At 39.7% G+C, this 16565-nt stretch overlaps 1 protein-coding gene across 1 annotated transcript in view; it reads right to left on the bottom strand.

Moving 5' to 3' along the window:
- Window positions 1-10260: 10260 nt before the first annotated feature.
- The window catches only part of ryr2a (ryanodine receptor 2a (cardiac)), a 259999-nt gene continuing 253694 nt past the window's right edge, over window positions 10261-16565 (bottom strand). The window contains exons 114-115 of the mRNA XM_078163436.1: window positions 12673-12724; window positions 10261-11496 (exon numbers count right to left, since the gene is read on the bottom strand). Of these exons, the coding sequence (XP_078019562.1) occupies window positions 11401-11496; window positions 12673-12724 (148 nt within the window). The 3' untranslated portion in view covers window positions 10261-11400. The remainder of the gene's footprint in view (window positions 11497-12672; window positions 12725-16565) is intronic.

Raw genomic sequence — 16565 nt, 5'->3', positions numbered from 1 at the left:
GATTATATGAGTTTCTTAATCAATTTATACATCTTAACCTTACTGTTTGATCTGTTGGCACAAACTTTTACACTACAATATTTACGTAAAAAGGCGCAGAAGAGCTGCTTTTGGACATTAATGTTGTAGGATATAGGATTGAAGTGCACAGATGCAACAGGCTTTTTTTGGTATGCATTCACAGTGAAAGGGGATTAAACACACCTTTCTCCTGATTATTTTCATACTCAGTGATGTGCAACTGGTACGTTTCTCATCATAACGTCTAAACTATTTAATTAATACAAAAATGATAAGATACAAATCATCAGAATAAACAGTAATATTGCAAATAAAACTTTACCTATATCATGTAATATATTATTGGTTAAGAAAATGGGATTTACAAGGGAGACAGGGTAGGCACTGCCTAACTTGCCTACTCTGGCAGCATGGCACTGCACAGCTGGCGTTTACGTAGTGTCAAAGCTATAATCATAATCTTTTTTTTCCCCTGGATAGGTACTTCACAGTCAAAACACACTTCGTAGCACCTGTCAGTGGCTGTTTTAAGTGTTTCTAATGTCACTATATTTAAGTCTAAAAGGACTTAATTGAAGATTGAGCTGCTGTTTTATCCACATTAAAAGTCCAGTGTGTAGGATTAAGGGGGTATATTGGCAGGAATGGTATATAATATAAGAAACATGTTTTACGTTATTGTATAATGGGTTGAAAATGATAATTGTTGTGTTTTTATTTCCTTGGAATGAGCAGTTTATATCTACCTTGAGAGCGAGTTCTTATCTACAGAGATTGCAATGTTTCACCACCATGTTTCTACAGTAGCCCAGAATGGACAAACTAAACACTGGCTCTAGATAGTGCCATTCACATTTTTTCACATGACACTACTTTTTTCATTGTTTTTACTGGTTTAAAATACCAAGTCTGTTTGTTTAGGAAAGGAGGAGACCAGCTCCTGGTAAAAACCTCCTGAGTGTCTGAATCAAACATAAGGACCTCTAGGCGGAGGTGCAGCGCACCTGCGCTTCGCCAACTGGGTGTGGCCAGGCGGATTTTGCAAGTTTGGCACACCTTGCGCCTGGCGCAGCTACTCCTCCTTCCCACCTCCGTCCCTCCTACCTGCGCAAGTCAGAAAGAGGGAGGAGAGAAGGCGTGGAGTGGGTTTTACACACATCACACCAATCAAATGAGCCCCTCTCCTCGCCCTTAAATGCGCTGCACGAAGGCGTAATAAGAGTTTACTCAATTCGCCATGGCAGAAGAGAGCAGCAGCGTCAGACGGCCAAACTTCTCCCAGGAGGAAACTGATGTTTTGGTCCGGGAGGTCCAAGCTCGCAGTGTCCGAATATATGGAACTGCGAGCAGACCTCCACGGGCTGATGATGCAAAGGTAGCCTGGGAGGAGGTCACCACAATTGTAAATCAATGTTGCGTTTCTCTCGTGTGCGCTCTCTTTCTCTTTCTCTCTTTCTCTCTCGCAGTCTCACTCTGTTTCTTTTCTTTTGACTTTTCTAAGATGACAGATGCTGAATATATACTCCCTATCTGATGCTGTGGCTGTTTGTGGTTGGCTGAGAGGGATGTGAACTCATTAGTTTGCTGTGTTAATCAAATCAGGTTGGGTTTCCATTACGCGTGCCAAACGTGCCAAACGGTGCCAAATGGTGCCAATCCTTTGATCTGACATCAGATGTGACGGGACAGTCGATATAGAGATACATTTATGTGCTGATTGCAGATAGTTGCATTGAATAGTGTTTTTTTGGGTATTTATTGCATCGTTAATGTGCCTGATATTCTGGAAACCTGCCTGTGAGGTTTTGGTGACGTGTGCGCACTGTCCGCCCGTCAGCCAAACTTCCACTTACACTGGCTGCGCTCCGCCTGCACTGACAGTAGACGTGGTTTCAGTTGGCGAGCTTTTAGCGCACCTTCGGCAAAGCCTTTTGGCACGAAACTGTCACTGTGCCAAGCTGGATCTGTCGACACCTCCCCCTGCTCCACCACCACACCCATCTCAGCGCACCTCGGTCTGCCAAACTACCAAACTGAGCGCGCCTCGGGTTGCGCTGCTCGAAACTAGCTCTGCACGGGGTTCGCCACCCTGCGCTGCGCTGGGAAACTAGAGCCCATGGTGAGCACACACTAGCAGATGCTGGGCTTGTGGCCCATCGCCGACATGCCAAACAGGGCAGGAAAAACACTGATTTCTAACATGAAACTACGTTTTTCAGTGTTTTTACCAGTTTAAATCTCCTGGTTTGTTTGTTTTGGAGGAGCAGAGACCTCTGCAGATAATTTGGCTCACTGTAAAAAAAAAAAAAAAACCCTCCTGAACTATGAAAACTCAAGGAACTCTAACCAGGAGAAGTTTCAGCTGATTGCAGACTGCAATCCTCAATGCTGATGCCACTAAATCCCCCTAAATCTTATACACTGCTCCTCTAAGAGGTAATGTTGTAATTGTTTTTAAACTTAACTACTTCTCTTTGAGTTGTGTCAGACTTTGAGAAAGAATGGATGAGGCAGCAGACTTCTCTCAGATTGGGAGACCATTATTTGACTCTGCCAGTTTGCCACACCTGAATCCTTAGTAGTCATCAGTGTATCAGTGCACCTGGATTTCATCACGGCGTGTTAACATTTCTGTGCAGGCTGAGATCACCACGAGACCACATAGTGGCTTATCTACAGGACAACAGACTACAGGACATCAGGTCACCTGCCAGACAATGCTAAGATAGGCAATTATAAAATCATTAATTATTGAAAATTGTGTGCAGACAAACTCTGAGCTAAAGTCTGCATTGATTGCAGTCAAGTTATTTTGACCCTGTGCCATTTTCAGTATAAAGTATAATAATACAGATATTGTAGTGAATTTGACAGATACAGAGAGTAGCTTTGCCAATTTTAACTAGAAAAAACTAATTGTTAGGGCTGTAAAATGCTTAATTTTTTAAATTTATAAAGAAATAAAAAAGAAATTTCTGTCCACATGTCAAGATGTGTCAATAATGGCCATACAGCCCACCACCGTCTACAGTGCTGCCTCCGCTTAAAGGTCCTTTATCATAACCTCCTTCACTGTCGTCTCATTTGTTGCTGTGTGAAACTTTTGACTCAGCCCTCCAAGTGCCATCTATTGGCTTTATCTATACCAACATAAAGGGCGCATGGAAGTATGAGGGCAGTTAGGTTTTTTAAGTTTGAAATGGACATAACCTGAGGATGTCGCTTAGACCCAAGTCTTCTCGATGTTGACTGATCTGCAGTCAGGTGCCTCCCATTTAGCAAGAGCTGTATTTAATTTCTTCGATTTAGTTTCATCCACTGGTCTGTGGGGTTTTCCAAATTAGTGCTTTGCCGGCTTTGGTGATGCGATTGCCAGGGAACATCAGTCTGATTAGCTGCACCTGTATGGTCAGCTTGTAGCTCAAACTCATGGTACACTGCTCAAAAAAATTAAGGACACACTTAAATCACACATCAGATCTTGATGAATGAATTATTTAAATTCAAAATCTTAACTGATGTACATTGTATAATTTGTTGAGAACAAAATGACCTAACGCAAACGGCAAACTTTCTTGCAACCCGCGTGTATAGATGTGGCATCCTGGAGGAGCTGGACTACCTTTGCAACCTGATTGGGCTGCAGGTACCCCCTCATGCTACCAGTAGTGACAAGGACACTAGCAGAACACAAAACTAGAGCAGAATCAGTCAGGAAGGACAGGGAGAGAGCAACTGTCTGTGGACTCCACATGTAAAACCATTCCCTTTTTGGGGGTTGTCTTGCTTTTGCCTCTTCATTGCACCTGTTGTCACTTTCATTATCACCAAAGCAGGTGAAACTGATTCACAATCACTTGCTTCCTAAATGGACACATTGATATCTCTAAAGTTTAACTGACTTGGTATTACACTGTGAAAAATAAGGCTTCCCTTAATTTTTTTGAGCAGTGTACTTCCATATTATTTTAATATATTTAATACAAAGTGCATACTACCTTGTCTTGTCAACTGAGCCATATGGGAGTTTTTTTTAAGTGAAATGGGCCATTCAAAAGCACAGTGGTGTAGTTATTACCATCACTGTGGCAGCAGGAAGCAGGGTCGGTGCATTGAAGGGAAGCAGCAGATTGATGCAATAAAACAACAACAGCAACAAAAATATGTGCGGACCTTAACTGCATTGCAATTAATGCCTAAACACTGACAGCCCTACTACATTTTTTAACATATTTTTATTTGCATTCATATTTGCGCTGTGAGGGTCCTAAAGACAGAGGGATGTTGTATGCTGTAAAACCCTCTGAGGCAAATTGTGATTTGTGATATTGGGCTTTATAAATAAAATTGAAATTGAACACAGCTTTTCCACCTTTAAAACATTATTACTCTAAATAACAGCTATTTTTTCTTTCTTTTTTAAATGCCCTTTTTAAATCCATTTTATGCTTTATTTTTCAAAATAAAGCATAAAATAATGAGCCTCAAATGTAATCCAAGACAACAGCCATTGAGACATATTGAGACATTGTCAGTGGTGAGTCATATGTGTATGCCATTGTGTCCAGAGCCTGTATGTTCTATATGAAGAGTAGCCACAAAGCAGGGACAGACTTCCAAAATGTTGAAGCAAGAATATTCTGCTGTTCACAAGTTAATAAATAAAGTTTTATTTTCAAAATCATGCAAATCCATTCATTACTCATAGACTCAGTCCCTCTTTATACATTTATCTCTCAGAAGTAGCAACAGCCTACTCAAAAAGTCTACATGATGCACTACTGTGTGGCAAACTAAACATGCCCCCTCTGTGGTACATATGGAAAATCTATATTTTTACATGAGCAAAATACCACTTTGTAATGGCATTATTCGGTCTGATGTGGTATTGCAATGAAAATAAAAAGTAAAAAATAGGTATGACATCAGCATGGCATAATGAGCACACTGCATTTTACGTAACACCCACACTGGCTGGTTGCAACTGTAACACTGTATTATCATACTTGTATAGTCATGTGTGCTAAATGTAAATCGCACATGCATCCTCACTCAACATTAAAGGTGCAATCAGTAAAGGAGGCTTTTTAGCAGCCTCTAGTTGGCAGCACGTCTTTGCACGCAAATTGTATGATGGAATTTCTCACAGTCACATTTCATCCATGTTTTTCACAGCAGGAGTACCACTCTTATTAGCTGTGGTTAGCTGACATTGGTAACGTAGCAAAAGCTAAGATGCTACTGGTAACTGCATCATGTAAGTCGCTTATTATGGAGACCCAAAACATTCAATATTTAATAAGAAATTACTATATATAAATAAATGCATACAAATGATATAACCATTAAATGCCCTCACTAAAGTTTGTTTTGTTTCATAATTTTTCACACTTTTTCTCACAAAGGTGGTCAAGACAAACGGGGCAGAAACAGTTGTGTATCAGGCCCTGAATGAGTGATCCGCCTATCATACAACTGGCCCTGCCTCTGGATTAAATATCACTTCGTAATAATGAGTTTTAAAAACGTTTAGATTATCACACAATTTCAGGGTTAATTATGCATTTGGTTCCATCAGTTTCTGGGGATTGAAAAATGAAACCAACCAACTGGCCACTTGAGGTTGGCTCCAAGAGTGAGTAAATCCCCATAGACTTCCATGTTAAAATGCCCAACTTTATAGCAGAAATAAATATGTTTACAGCCTGGTGCAAAAAATGTTTTGGTCTTTAAATGTAATTTTAACATTTATGACAACCTTATGGGAGTGAATTTTTATATAACTCATCCGTTAAAATGTTATCATGGTTTAAAGTTCTGCATAATTAAAGGTGCAGTCGCTTTGAGTGACAGGTGGTTGCCGTCCGTTGAAGAGTCGCTATCATGGCAACAACATTGGTCAGGTAACGTAACAATGGCGTAACCCCAGATTTACCGATGATCTAAAAATGTCTTGTTCAGCGATTAGTTGTACTAAAAGACCCTCAAAGGAGTCAAATCTTCAGTTTTCTCAGGTAGGTACCTTTTGTTTTATTGCTTTTAGGCCTGTTTTTGTTCATGAAAATTAGCATTAGCATTATCACAGTTAACCATAGCTGTAAATGAACTGTGCTAACTAAGCTAACAGCTACCACTTCTGTTACATCTGGTTCCAAAAAAAGCAAGATGGTGACGGCCAAAATGCCAGAGTAGAGGCTTTAAAACATAAGTTCACTGACTACTGCGTGATGTCTTGGTGGCTATATCTATTATTTTATACAGTCTATGATTTGATTATATGATTAATTTATCTTGTTTACTTGTTTAATATTAAATACTTTGGGTCTTTATACTGACCTTACTGGTCTAAGAAACATGATCCTAATTCATCACTATTGAAGTATTTCAGAGTCTGAAGCTCAATTCACCTTTAACAAACTTCACTCATGGTAACTTGGGTTTTAGAAAAACCAAACTGAGCACAGAGGGTATGCCATGCCATTCTCAGCAGGTTTACAAAATAGGACTTCCTGTACCTGTTTTGGAAAGCTGATAGCAGAAACAAAAAAGTGACAGGCGATGTTCAGACAAACCTATATGTATGTAATGGTGGTTATGTGCATAGAGCCAACAAAATATTTTTTTATATATATTGCACCTTTAAGATTAAGTGGTAAAACTAATTGAACAGAGTCTCAGCTTTATTCCCTTACCATTATCTGTTAAGTAAATAAAATACATAGATAATAAATGAATAAATAATTTTATTTTTAAATTGAGACAAAGTTAAGCAAGCTTTTATTTGTTTCGCCTTTGTTTGCAATTTACAATGGTTGGTCACCTCCCATACACTCCCTGAAGGGCTATTGCTTGAGCTTAAAACCAAATGATACTTAAACAAACCTCTGACTCATAGTATATTAAAACAGAGATGGTTAAGTGAGAGAAAAGCAGCAGCCACTTTTTGTCTTTTTTTTTCGGAGGGATGCACTCGTGGCAAATGACTTGAAGAGTTACAGTGAAGCCCACAACACTTAAATACAATAATACAGAAATCTTAATTCATCTTAAATAATCCTATCAAACAATTTATGGGTGACATAGATTCAGTGTCTTTGTTATACTTGATAATTAAACCCGCATAATAAACATGCAATGGCATTTTTTTCTGAGATATTCTTTTGGAGAACGTCTATATAAAAAGAGTAACTCTCTTTGCTGTATTGCATAAGATCACCACCAAAAAAACAAAAAAAAAAACCCCCAAAAAAACAACAACCCAAAAAACATCAAATAAACAATCCTCATTTGAAAATGTTTCCAGGACATTTGCCAGCTCTGAGCATTCATTATAACAACACACATTTCATATCACTGAGGAATGAATCAGTAAGAATATGAAAAATAAACAATACTGCAATAATAATTATGCTTTAAATAGATTATTTTGTTTCTGATACTATAATTTTTTTATTTAATTCATTCAACCTTTGCGCACCCAAGTCCTACAAGGTCAGACTTCATGAGTCATGAAATGTTTTCTTTGGAAGGTTTTAACACTGTCAGTGAATCTTCCTGCTTTGCAGTGAGGGGTGTAACAATTAAAATAAAAAGGTTGAAAAAAGAAAGAACATATAATCCAACATATTGATATGGATGATGGAATTCTGTCTCTTGATGTTGACTCCCATATTGCATGAGACAGAATGTTTACAGTATGTGTCTGCAGCAGAGTGTGTACTGACACAAAGCTAAAATAACAAGATGAATCCATCTTTAAAGTTGATGGTATGGCAGCCTGATAAATGATTAATACTGTTAAGTGTTATGGAAACTGTTGGAACAGCAATCACGCACATGGAGCTTGTTCTGGAAGTGTTGTGGTATACACACAGTTCCAAGTTTTTTTGGTCCACCTGGCTGAAACTTATGCAGTCTACCAACCCAGCAATACAACTTACTATAGGCTATTGTTTGCCTGTTTATACTCAGAAGTGTTTCTGATATTTTGTACTCCCCATTTATATAAATTATTAGTAGTTGATTAAATACTATAAACACCTCAAGCACCACAAAACAGTTGAATCAACACATCTCTTAAACTGTATTAGTACAATTTGGTGAACCAAATAAACTGACAACTGTAAGTGTATATGGAGCCATCCAAAGGAACTGAATGCTTCTGTTAAAATGAAAAAGCCATTTGCACAGGACAAGTTGCACAACAGCATACTAAGTTTAAGGAAAGTGGAGGTTCCTCTTATTACAACACTACCACTAATGCCACACTCCACGCCTGCTGTTAAAAATCTCCACTCAATTTACAGTCAGTATGAAGTATGACCTCATTTGCTGCTGTCATTTCAGCCCAGATGCCAGGATAAATGTTGGTGCTGTACATTTCTGAAAACCACAGATTTCTGAATTTGTACATCTCATACACATCATAAACATTTCTTAAGTGATGTAGTGGGATTACATGGACATGAGCTGAGTTTCTCATCAAGGGAGGAGGGGGAGGGGATGGTGTGACACCTAGAGGAGATGTCTGCCAGGCAGCAGACAGCACCAGAGCACTTTTCAAGACTAACACAAGTGGGTGTTTTTTTTACACAAGTTTGAGATATTTCCAACCATGTTTGTCGTGACCAAACCTGGTATTTCAGGACATGTCCAGTGTTTTTAGTGTCAAATGCGGTTGTTTTTAACAAGGATTTGGGGCATTTCCAGCCTTGTTTGTCACGACCAAACCTAATATATTTTAACAAAGATTTCCATAATGTTCAATCGTGTTTGTAGCAACAGAGGCAGGTATTTTAAAACCAGAATTGTGGACTTAGGCAGCTTTGTTTGCAGCGAGAAAAGAAGGTATTTTCAAACAAGTTTGGGACATTTCTCACCATGTTTGTAGCATTAGGAGGTTAGGGTTAGAGGGTTAGAGGATAACGGTTAACCCTAACCCTCTGGCAAAACCAGTTGTTTTCCTGAACCTAAACAAGTGGTTTTTTTTGTACCAAAACCTAACCACACGTTAACCACAGTGTTGTTATAACATAAAATTGTAACATAAAGTTTTAACATATCATATGAATGCTTCATATGAAACTTACAAACATAACTGTGGTTTGCAGACACGTACAATGTCAACATGTATTTTGGCGATTGAAATGGTCATTTCAAACTGAAACCTGACATCCCAGAACTTTATAAGACAACTTAATCATCTGACAGTAATGTATAATTAAACAGAATTGATTAAAACATATCTTAAATAAAATTGTAACACCCCTTTTTCACTGTATAAAGCTATAATGCAAGCACAACTGAAAATTTAAATTATTTTTAATGTGGATATTTATACTAAGGTCTGCACCAAATAGCGTAAGAACCAGTGAGAAATGCCAGTCATGTTATATTTGTAATAACAAAATCCTGAGGGCATTTCTCTCCCCGTCCTTCTTCCGTCTGAATTTCTACTTTCCTATAGTGCTCACATGTGGTATATTTCTGTTTTTCATAAACATGCCGTCACCCAGCTCTCGGTCTTATCCTCAGTCTCTACATTATATTCTCTGACATTCCTCTCTCCTCCTCCAGCTTGCATAACTCACCCCTGGCTTAGTAAGGCACTGTATCCTCCTGTCTCCACTCCTTCTGCTTTCATCCAAACATTGATCATCATCTGTCTTCAGCCTGTCCTCCTGATCTAACTGATGGGTTGCTCCAGCCCGGCTGATTATTTATCTTAGCTAATAAGCATGCGCTAACTTTGTCGGCAGCTATAAAGTCTGAAACAGACAAATCACTTTTTTGCTGCTTTGGTATTGCTTTCATAAAACTACATCGTTTGATTAACAAATGTACGGAGCAAGCCCTAATTAAGTAGCATTAATTGAAAAAAGACAGTCTAAAGCTCCGATAGGGACACCTAGAGGCTATGATGTTTCTTACACACCAAAATACTGTTGGACAGAACAAACATGCAGAATTTAGTTATTCTTAGAGCCTTGACCTGTAGCGGGGCTAGACAATTGTCTGAATGGTGATGTTAAATCATGTGTTCAGTAAATTCCATGGCAATCTGACCAGTAGTTTCCCACATATATTGATCTGAACCAGCTTGCTGGACACTATCCTAAAACCATGATGCTACTGGGGCAAAAGATCAAATAAAAGAAAAAAAAAAATAGTAAACATTATGTCAACAATGGATTCAACCATTTTGCAAGCATAGTTTTTGGGACATTTATTTACTTCTGTTATCTTAAAAAAAGATGATAACTTGCAAGCTGATGGAGAATCATGACTTGTTGACGTCCGTATGTTGGCTGGGTTTCCAGCTCACTCAGCTCCACTGGAACAAATGGACTGCTGATTATGTTGCTAATGATGTGAACACTTAGTTAAGGAGCCCTTCACACACAGTGTTGGCATGTACAGGGTGTGGACACGATATTAACATCTGTAAACTATATTTTAAGTCAATCCAGTACAACGGCTCTATTTGTAAGGATCAGGATGTTCAGTGTTTGTGACATTGTCAAAGAGGTGTTGATTCGACTCTGTGGTAATTGTGTAGTTTGGTGGTGTGCTGGATTAGATTATGTAGAGGCACCTCACATCTTTCTGCTTGGCATGTACCACAAACTAAAAAAAAGGATACCTCAGAGTTTAATCCCCACCCCTTTGACAGTTTTAACAAAGCAGATCCATAGGCTTCTCAAAGGTCACATTTATTGCAGAGCTGTTGTGTTGGATTACAGCAGGGTTGTAGGTGTTCCTTCTTTGTGTCCACCCCCTGTACCTACATGCAACGTGCATTGTACACATGAAAAGTCGTAAACATCATCATACTAATGTTTGCTCTTTGTGTATCGATCATTGTCCTGAAAGTCTTTCAGGAAAAATTCTCTCTTCATTTTCTCTCCACTCTCCTCCTCTGTCCATCTTTGGGTCCTTCCTTTTGCTCTTGCTCCATTATTCCTTTGTATTTTTTGCTTGTTACTGTGAATGTAGAATAAGATGAAGCAAAGAAGTCATCATCTGAGCCAAAAACCTTGACGTGCCACCAGTCACATATTGTACAGCATATACTCTGATATTTTCTATGTACAAAGTCAGAGTTAGAAGCATTCCAAACAAAGTGTGCTGGAAGTTGGGGCAGAGCTGGCGAATTGAGTGTCTGGATGAGGAAGAGCTGGGAGGAAGGCTTAGGGCGGGGCCTGTAGAGGACGCTGGAGATTCCTCCTGGACTGGGAGCCGAGTATAGAACCCATCGTTCACTGGAACAGGGACTCCTTAGAGAGCAGTAAGAAAGGTTTGAGGGATAAGCAAAGGGAAGATGTCTGTAGAGGGCCTTGAACAGGTTACAGTATGAAAGCTTGTTGCCCCAAGAACAGATCAGTTGAGCTGATCTTCGTATTGTTTCCGGAAACAGTCACCTGCAGGGAAAAACTCCCAGCAACGCTCCTGGTACATCTTCCATACGTAAGACTCCTTTAAGACAGACAGATGGGAGGAGGTAGAAAGGGATTACATTATATACAACATATTTAGAGTCACCTACTGAGGTTAGTAACAGCAGTGTGAGCTTCAAACACTGAGCCACCAATGGCCCCAGTATGTGTTCAAACAAATTGTTGTAGGACCAGGGCAGAAGTGTTTCTACCTGTTCCAAATAGCCAAACTCTGTCAATATGTTTACATGCACAGTTAAGTCAAGCTATGGTTATAGCTCAACTAGGCCATTTAACTGAACTACTGTCACGGGAGGGGAATGGATTTATTGACCCCTTTCAGTTTGTTAGCACTGGACCTTTTTTCAGTTGACCTACTACGTCTCAGACCAAACAATCGCCAAAGTTAGCTACAGGTAGCTAGTGGCAAACTGGTACCATGGTGAACATCGTCACAGCCCTGTACATTTTGTCCATCCAGAAATGCGCAGCTCTGATGTAGATTTTGCCATTTTGTTATCGGCTACTTCTTCCTCTGTCACACATTTAATGCTATGTGACTTGGGTCAAAGCCTGGGGCGGAAACTGTGGAGCATGCACAGAACGCCTAGGCCAGTTTGGGTCTGACTGACTGTATACATGCAGGAGTAATTTGACTCTCAAGTCACATTATCTGAGTGTGTTAGTCCAACTTTGAAAAATTCAATTTACTATGATTTCAGTGGGACTAGCATGTTTACATGTGTTTTTGGAAGTCTGGTTTTAGTTGGACTAACACAACAGGGCTGACAGGATTTATTTTATTTGGAATATAATGGACAAGCAAAAGTCACCTACATTTCTTTATAAATCTATAAAGAACGATGATGTCTTTACATAGCCTGCCTTTCAGTTGTTTTTAAGGTCAATAAACACAGACAATATTTGACTGGAATCTCTCCTATTTGTCCAGGACACTATCAGGACATGTAGCAGCACCATTTTTTTTTCTACAGGAAACCATACAGAGGGGTGAGATTCCACTATTGGACATGGGTTTCAGATGCTGTTAGAGGATCTGACAGGCACTTTGTTTAAAGCATACTGAGGCTTTAACTACGCAAACAGCAAGGATCAGAAACACTGGAGGAGAATTTGAAGTTGAGCTCTACTAACTACATTACAATATCATAGTAATGTATATTTAATAAGACCAAAAGAAAAAAAGCTGTTTTACCTGGCCTGTGTGCTCTGTTTCATCTTTGTTGATGAGATACATCACAAAGAATCTGAAACACACACACGCACATACATTAGAAGAACATATCCACTGACAATATTGTCACACATACACCCACATGCACAAACATACACCAACAGAACCTGATGTTAAAGGGTAAATTTGGTGTTTTTCAACCTAGACCCTATTTTTCCATGTTAATGTGAATAGTGGGGACAACAATTTTATTAATTGGTCCAGTACTGAGGGAGATCGCTGCAGCCCAATGTAATCACTCAGGGCATGTTCGCACTGTCAATTAATGTCCACTCAGTGTTTGTTTTTGTCAAGAGCCTCAGGCTCAGGTTGTTATTCTAAATGTCTGACAACATTATGAAAAGGATCCCTACAGTGCTAAACTTTTTGTTGAAGAGTAAGATCCTTTTTGTTTTACCAGAAACACCCCTGAAATCCCTATCACCAAACCCGACAGACTCCATTAAAATAAACAGCTTAAAACACACTTCATTCAAAGTTGCCAGAAACAAAAAAAAAAAACAACAACTGACAAAACCATTTTGGTTCATCTTTACCCTGCTCTGAAAATCATTAACTCTGGTTTTGTTGAAATAAACCCTTAATTTACCTAGTTAGAAGTGAAAATATACTGGCTCAATACTCGATACAAATTTATGTTTATTTAAATGAAGTCTGGTGGGTTTGCCGATAGTGGGGCTGTTTCTGGTTAAACAAAAAGGATCTTACTGCTAAAAAGGTTTATCTCTGTAGGGATCCTTTCCATAATATTTTCAGACACTTAGAATAACAATTTGAGCCTGTCAGTGGCAAAAACAAACACTTTCAGTGGACGTATACATTGATAGTGCGAACATGCCCTCACGTGCTGACGTATTGTGGTAAGCGAGTTGTGTCATTTCCGGTGTTTCTGTGACAGTGTCTCTGTACTGCTCTGGTGAATTCTGCTAGCCTGCTTTCTCACCTCAGTTGCTTTAACGCTGCTTTAACGTCTACTTCAAGTCATAACCCACACTGGTTCTGTTTAAGCACTTATAGCTCTCCTTCTTTCTACGACTTTCTCGCTAATCTCTTAGCTGTTGTTTGCACGCTCTTAGCCTTGTTAGCTACTTTAGCTTAGCCATGGCTTCTCCTTCTCCTGCTCTTTCTTGCCCGGTGTGCCAAATGTTCAGTTATGCCTCTGCCTCCTTTAGCGACAGTGGTAATTGTAATAAGTGTAGCTTATTTGCTGCGTTGGAGGCGAGGCTTAGTGAATTAGAAGCGCGGCTCCGCACCATGGAAAACCATTCAAAAGCTGCGGTAGTTAGCCAGCCCCCTGTAGCCGGTGCGGAGCCACATAGCATAGCCTTAGCCTCTGCTAACTGTCCTCCGGTAACTCCCGTTCAGCCGGGAGGTTGGGTTACGGTTCGCCAGAAGCACAGCTCCAAGCCGAAGCCCACGGGTCACCACCAGCCTGTTCACGTTTCCAACCGCTTTTCCCCACTCAGCGACACACCCGCTGAGGATAAAACTCTGGTTATTGGCAGCTCTATTCTGAGGAACGTGAAATTAGCAACACCAGCGGCCATAGTCAAATGTATCCCTGGGGCCAGAGCGGGCGACATTGAATCAAATTTAAAACTGCTGGCTAAAGCTAAACGTAGATTCAGTAAGATTGTTATTCACGTCGGCGGCAATGACACCCGGTTACGCCAATCGGAGGTCACTAAAATTAATATTGCCTCGGTGTGTGAATATGCAAAAACGATGTCGGACTCCGTAGTTTTCTCTGGACCCCTCCCAAATCTGACCAGTGATGACATGTTTAGCCGCATGTCATCATTTAACCGCTGGCTGTCCAGGTGGTGTCCAGCAAACGATGTGGGTTTTGTTAATAATTGGCAAACTTTCTGGGGAAAACCTGGTCTTATTAGGAGAGACGGCATTCACCCCACTTTGGATGGAGCTGCTCTCATTTCTAGGAACCTGGCAAATTTTATTAGTAATTTAAATCCCTGACAACCCAGAGTTGAGACCAGGACAGAGAGTTGCAGTCCTAAACGCCTCTCTGAGCTTCTAGTTCAGTTACCCAGCCATAGTTTTCATAGTTTTATACAAACGGTGTCTGTCCCCCGACCACCTAAATTATTTAAATCTAAAATTAAACAAAGAGGAGTTGTGCATAACAACCTCATAAAAATTAAAACCTCTTCTGTGACAGAAAGACAAAACAGGAGAATTAAATGCGGACTGTTAAATATCAGGTCTCTATCGTCTAAAGCAGTGTTAGTAAACGAATTAATATCAGATAATCATATTGATTTACTCAGTCTCACTGAAACCTGGCTGTGTCAAGATGAATATGTTAGTCTAAATGAGTCCACTCCTCCCAGTCATAATAATACCCACATTCCTCGAGGCAGCGGCCGAGGAGGGGGAGTTGCAGCCATTTTTAACTCTAGTCTGTTAATCAGCCCTAAACCTAAACTAGATTATAATTCATTTGAAAGCCTCGTTCTTAGTGTTTTACATCCGACCTGGAAAACCTCGCAGCCACTTTTATTTGTTATAGTGTACCGTGCTCCTGGCCCGTATTCTGAATTTGTATCTGAATTCTCAGAGTTTTTATCCAGTTTAGTTCTTAAATCAGATAGTTATTATTGTAGGCGATTTTAACATTCATGTCGACGTTGATAATGACTCCCTGGCTACCGCGTTTATCTCATTAATAGACTCCATTGGCTTCAGTCAGGGTGTACATGAACCCACTCACTGTTTTAACCATACCCTCGATCTAGTTCTGACGTATGGAATTGAAATTGATAACCTAAAAGTCTTTCCACAGAATCCCTTGCTATCAGATCATTATCTGATTACTTTTGATTTCTTTTTACTCGATTACACGCCACTTAGCAACAGTTACTATACTAGATGTTTATCAGATAGTGCTGTCACAAAATTTAAGGAAAAGATTACTTCGTCGTTAAATTCAATACCAATACCTTCAGTAACAGAGGTTTCCCGTGCCGACTTTAACCTCTCCCAAATTGATCATTTTGTTGATAGCGCCGTAGGCTCGCTGCGAACAACGCTCGACTCTGTAGCTCCTCTTAAAAAGAAGTTAACAAAGCAAAGAAAGTTTGCTCCTTGGTATAACTCTCAAACCCGTAGGTTAAAACAAATATCGCGAAAATTTGAAAGGAATTGGCGATTAACCAAACTGGAAGAATCTCGTTTAATCTGGACAGACAGTCTCAAAACTTATAAGAGGGGCCTCCGCAATGCCAGAGCAAACTATTACTCAGCATTAATAGAAGAAAACAAGAACAACCCCAGGTTTCTTTTCAGCACTGTAGCCAGGCTGACTGAGAGTCAAAGCTCTATTGAGCCTTGTATTCCTTTAGCCCTTAGCAGTAATGATTTTATGAGCTTTTTTAATGACAAAATTCTAACTATTAGAGGCAAAATTCATGACCTCCTGCCCTCGGATGGTAGGCCTACCTATCTAACCTCAAACACAGCTGTAGAATCTAATATATATTTAGATTGCTTCTCCCCAATTTCTCTTCAAGAATTGACCGCAGTGATTTCTTCATCTAAATCATCAACGTGTCTCTTAGACCCCATCCCAACTAGGCTACTTAAGGAGGTCTTTCCTTTAGTTAACACTCATATATTAGATATGATCAATATATCCCTATTAACAGGCTATGTACCACAGTCTTTTAAGGTAGCTGTAATTAAACCTCTCCTAAAAAAGCCCACCCTGGATCCAGAGGTGTTAGCCAACTATAGACCAATATCTAATCTTCCCTTTATGTCAAAGATCCTTGAGAAAGTAGTCGCAGACCAGCTGTGTGATTTTCTCCAGGATAATAATTTATTTGAGGAATTTC

The sequence above is a fragment of the Epinephelus lanceolatus genome, chromosome 21, assembly GCF_041903045.1.
Source record: "Epinephelus lanceolatus isolate andai-2023 chromosome 21, ASM4190304v1, whole genome shotgun sequence".
NCBI classification, from domain to species: Eukaryota; Metazoa; Chordata; class Actinopteri; order Perciformes; family Serranidae; genus Epinephelus; species Epinephelus lanceolatus.
Note: the sequence above shows the minus strand (reverse complement) of the source record. Positions and strands in the feature narration are given on the sequence as shown.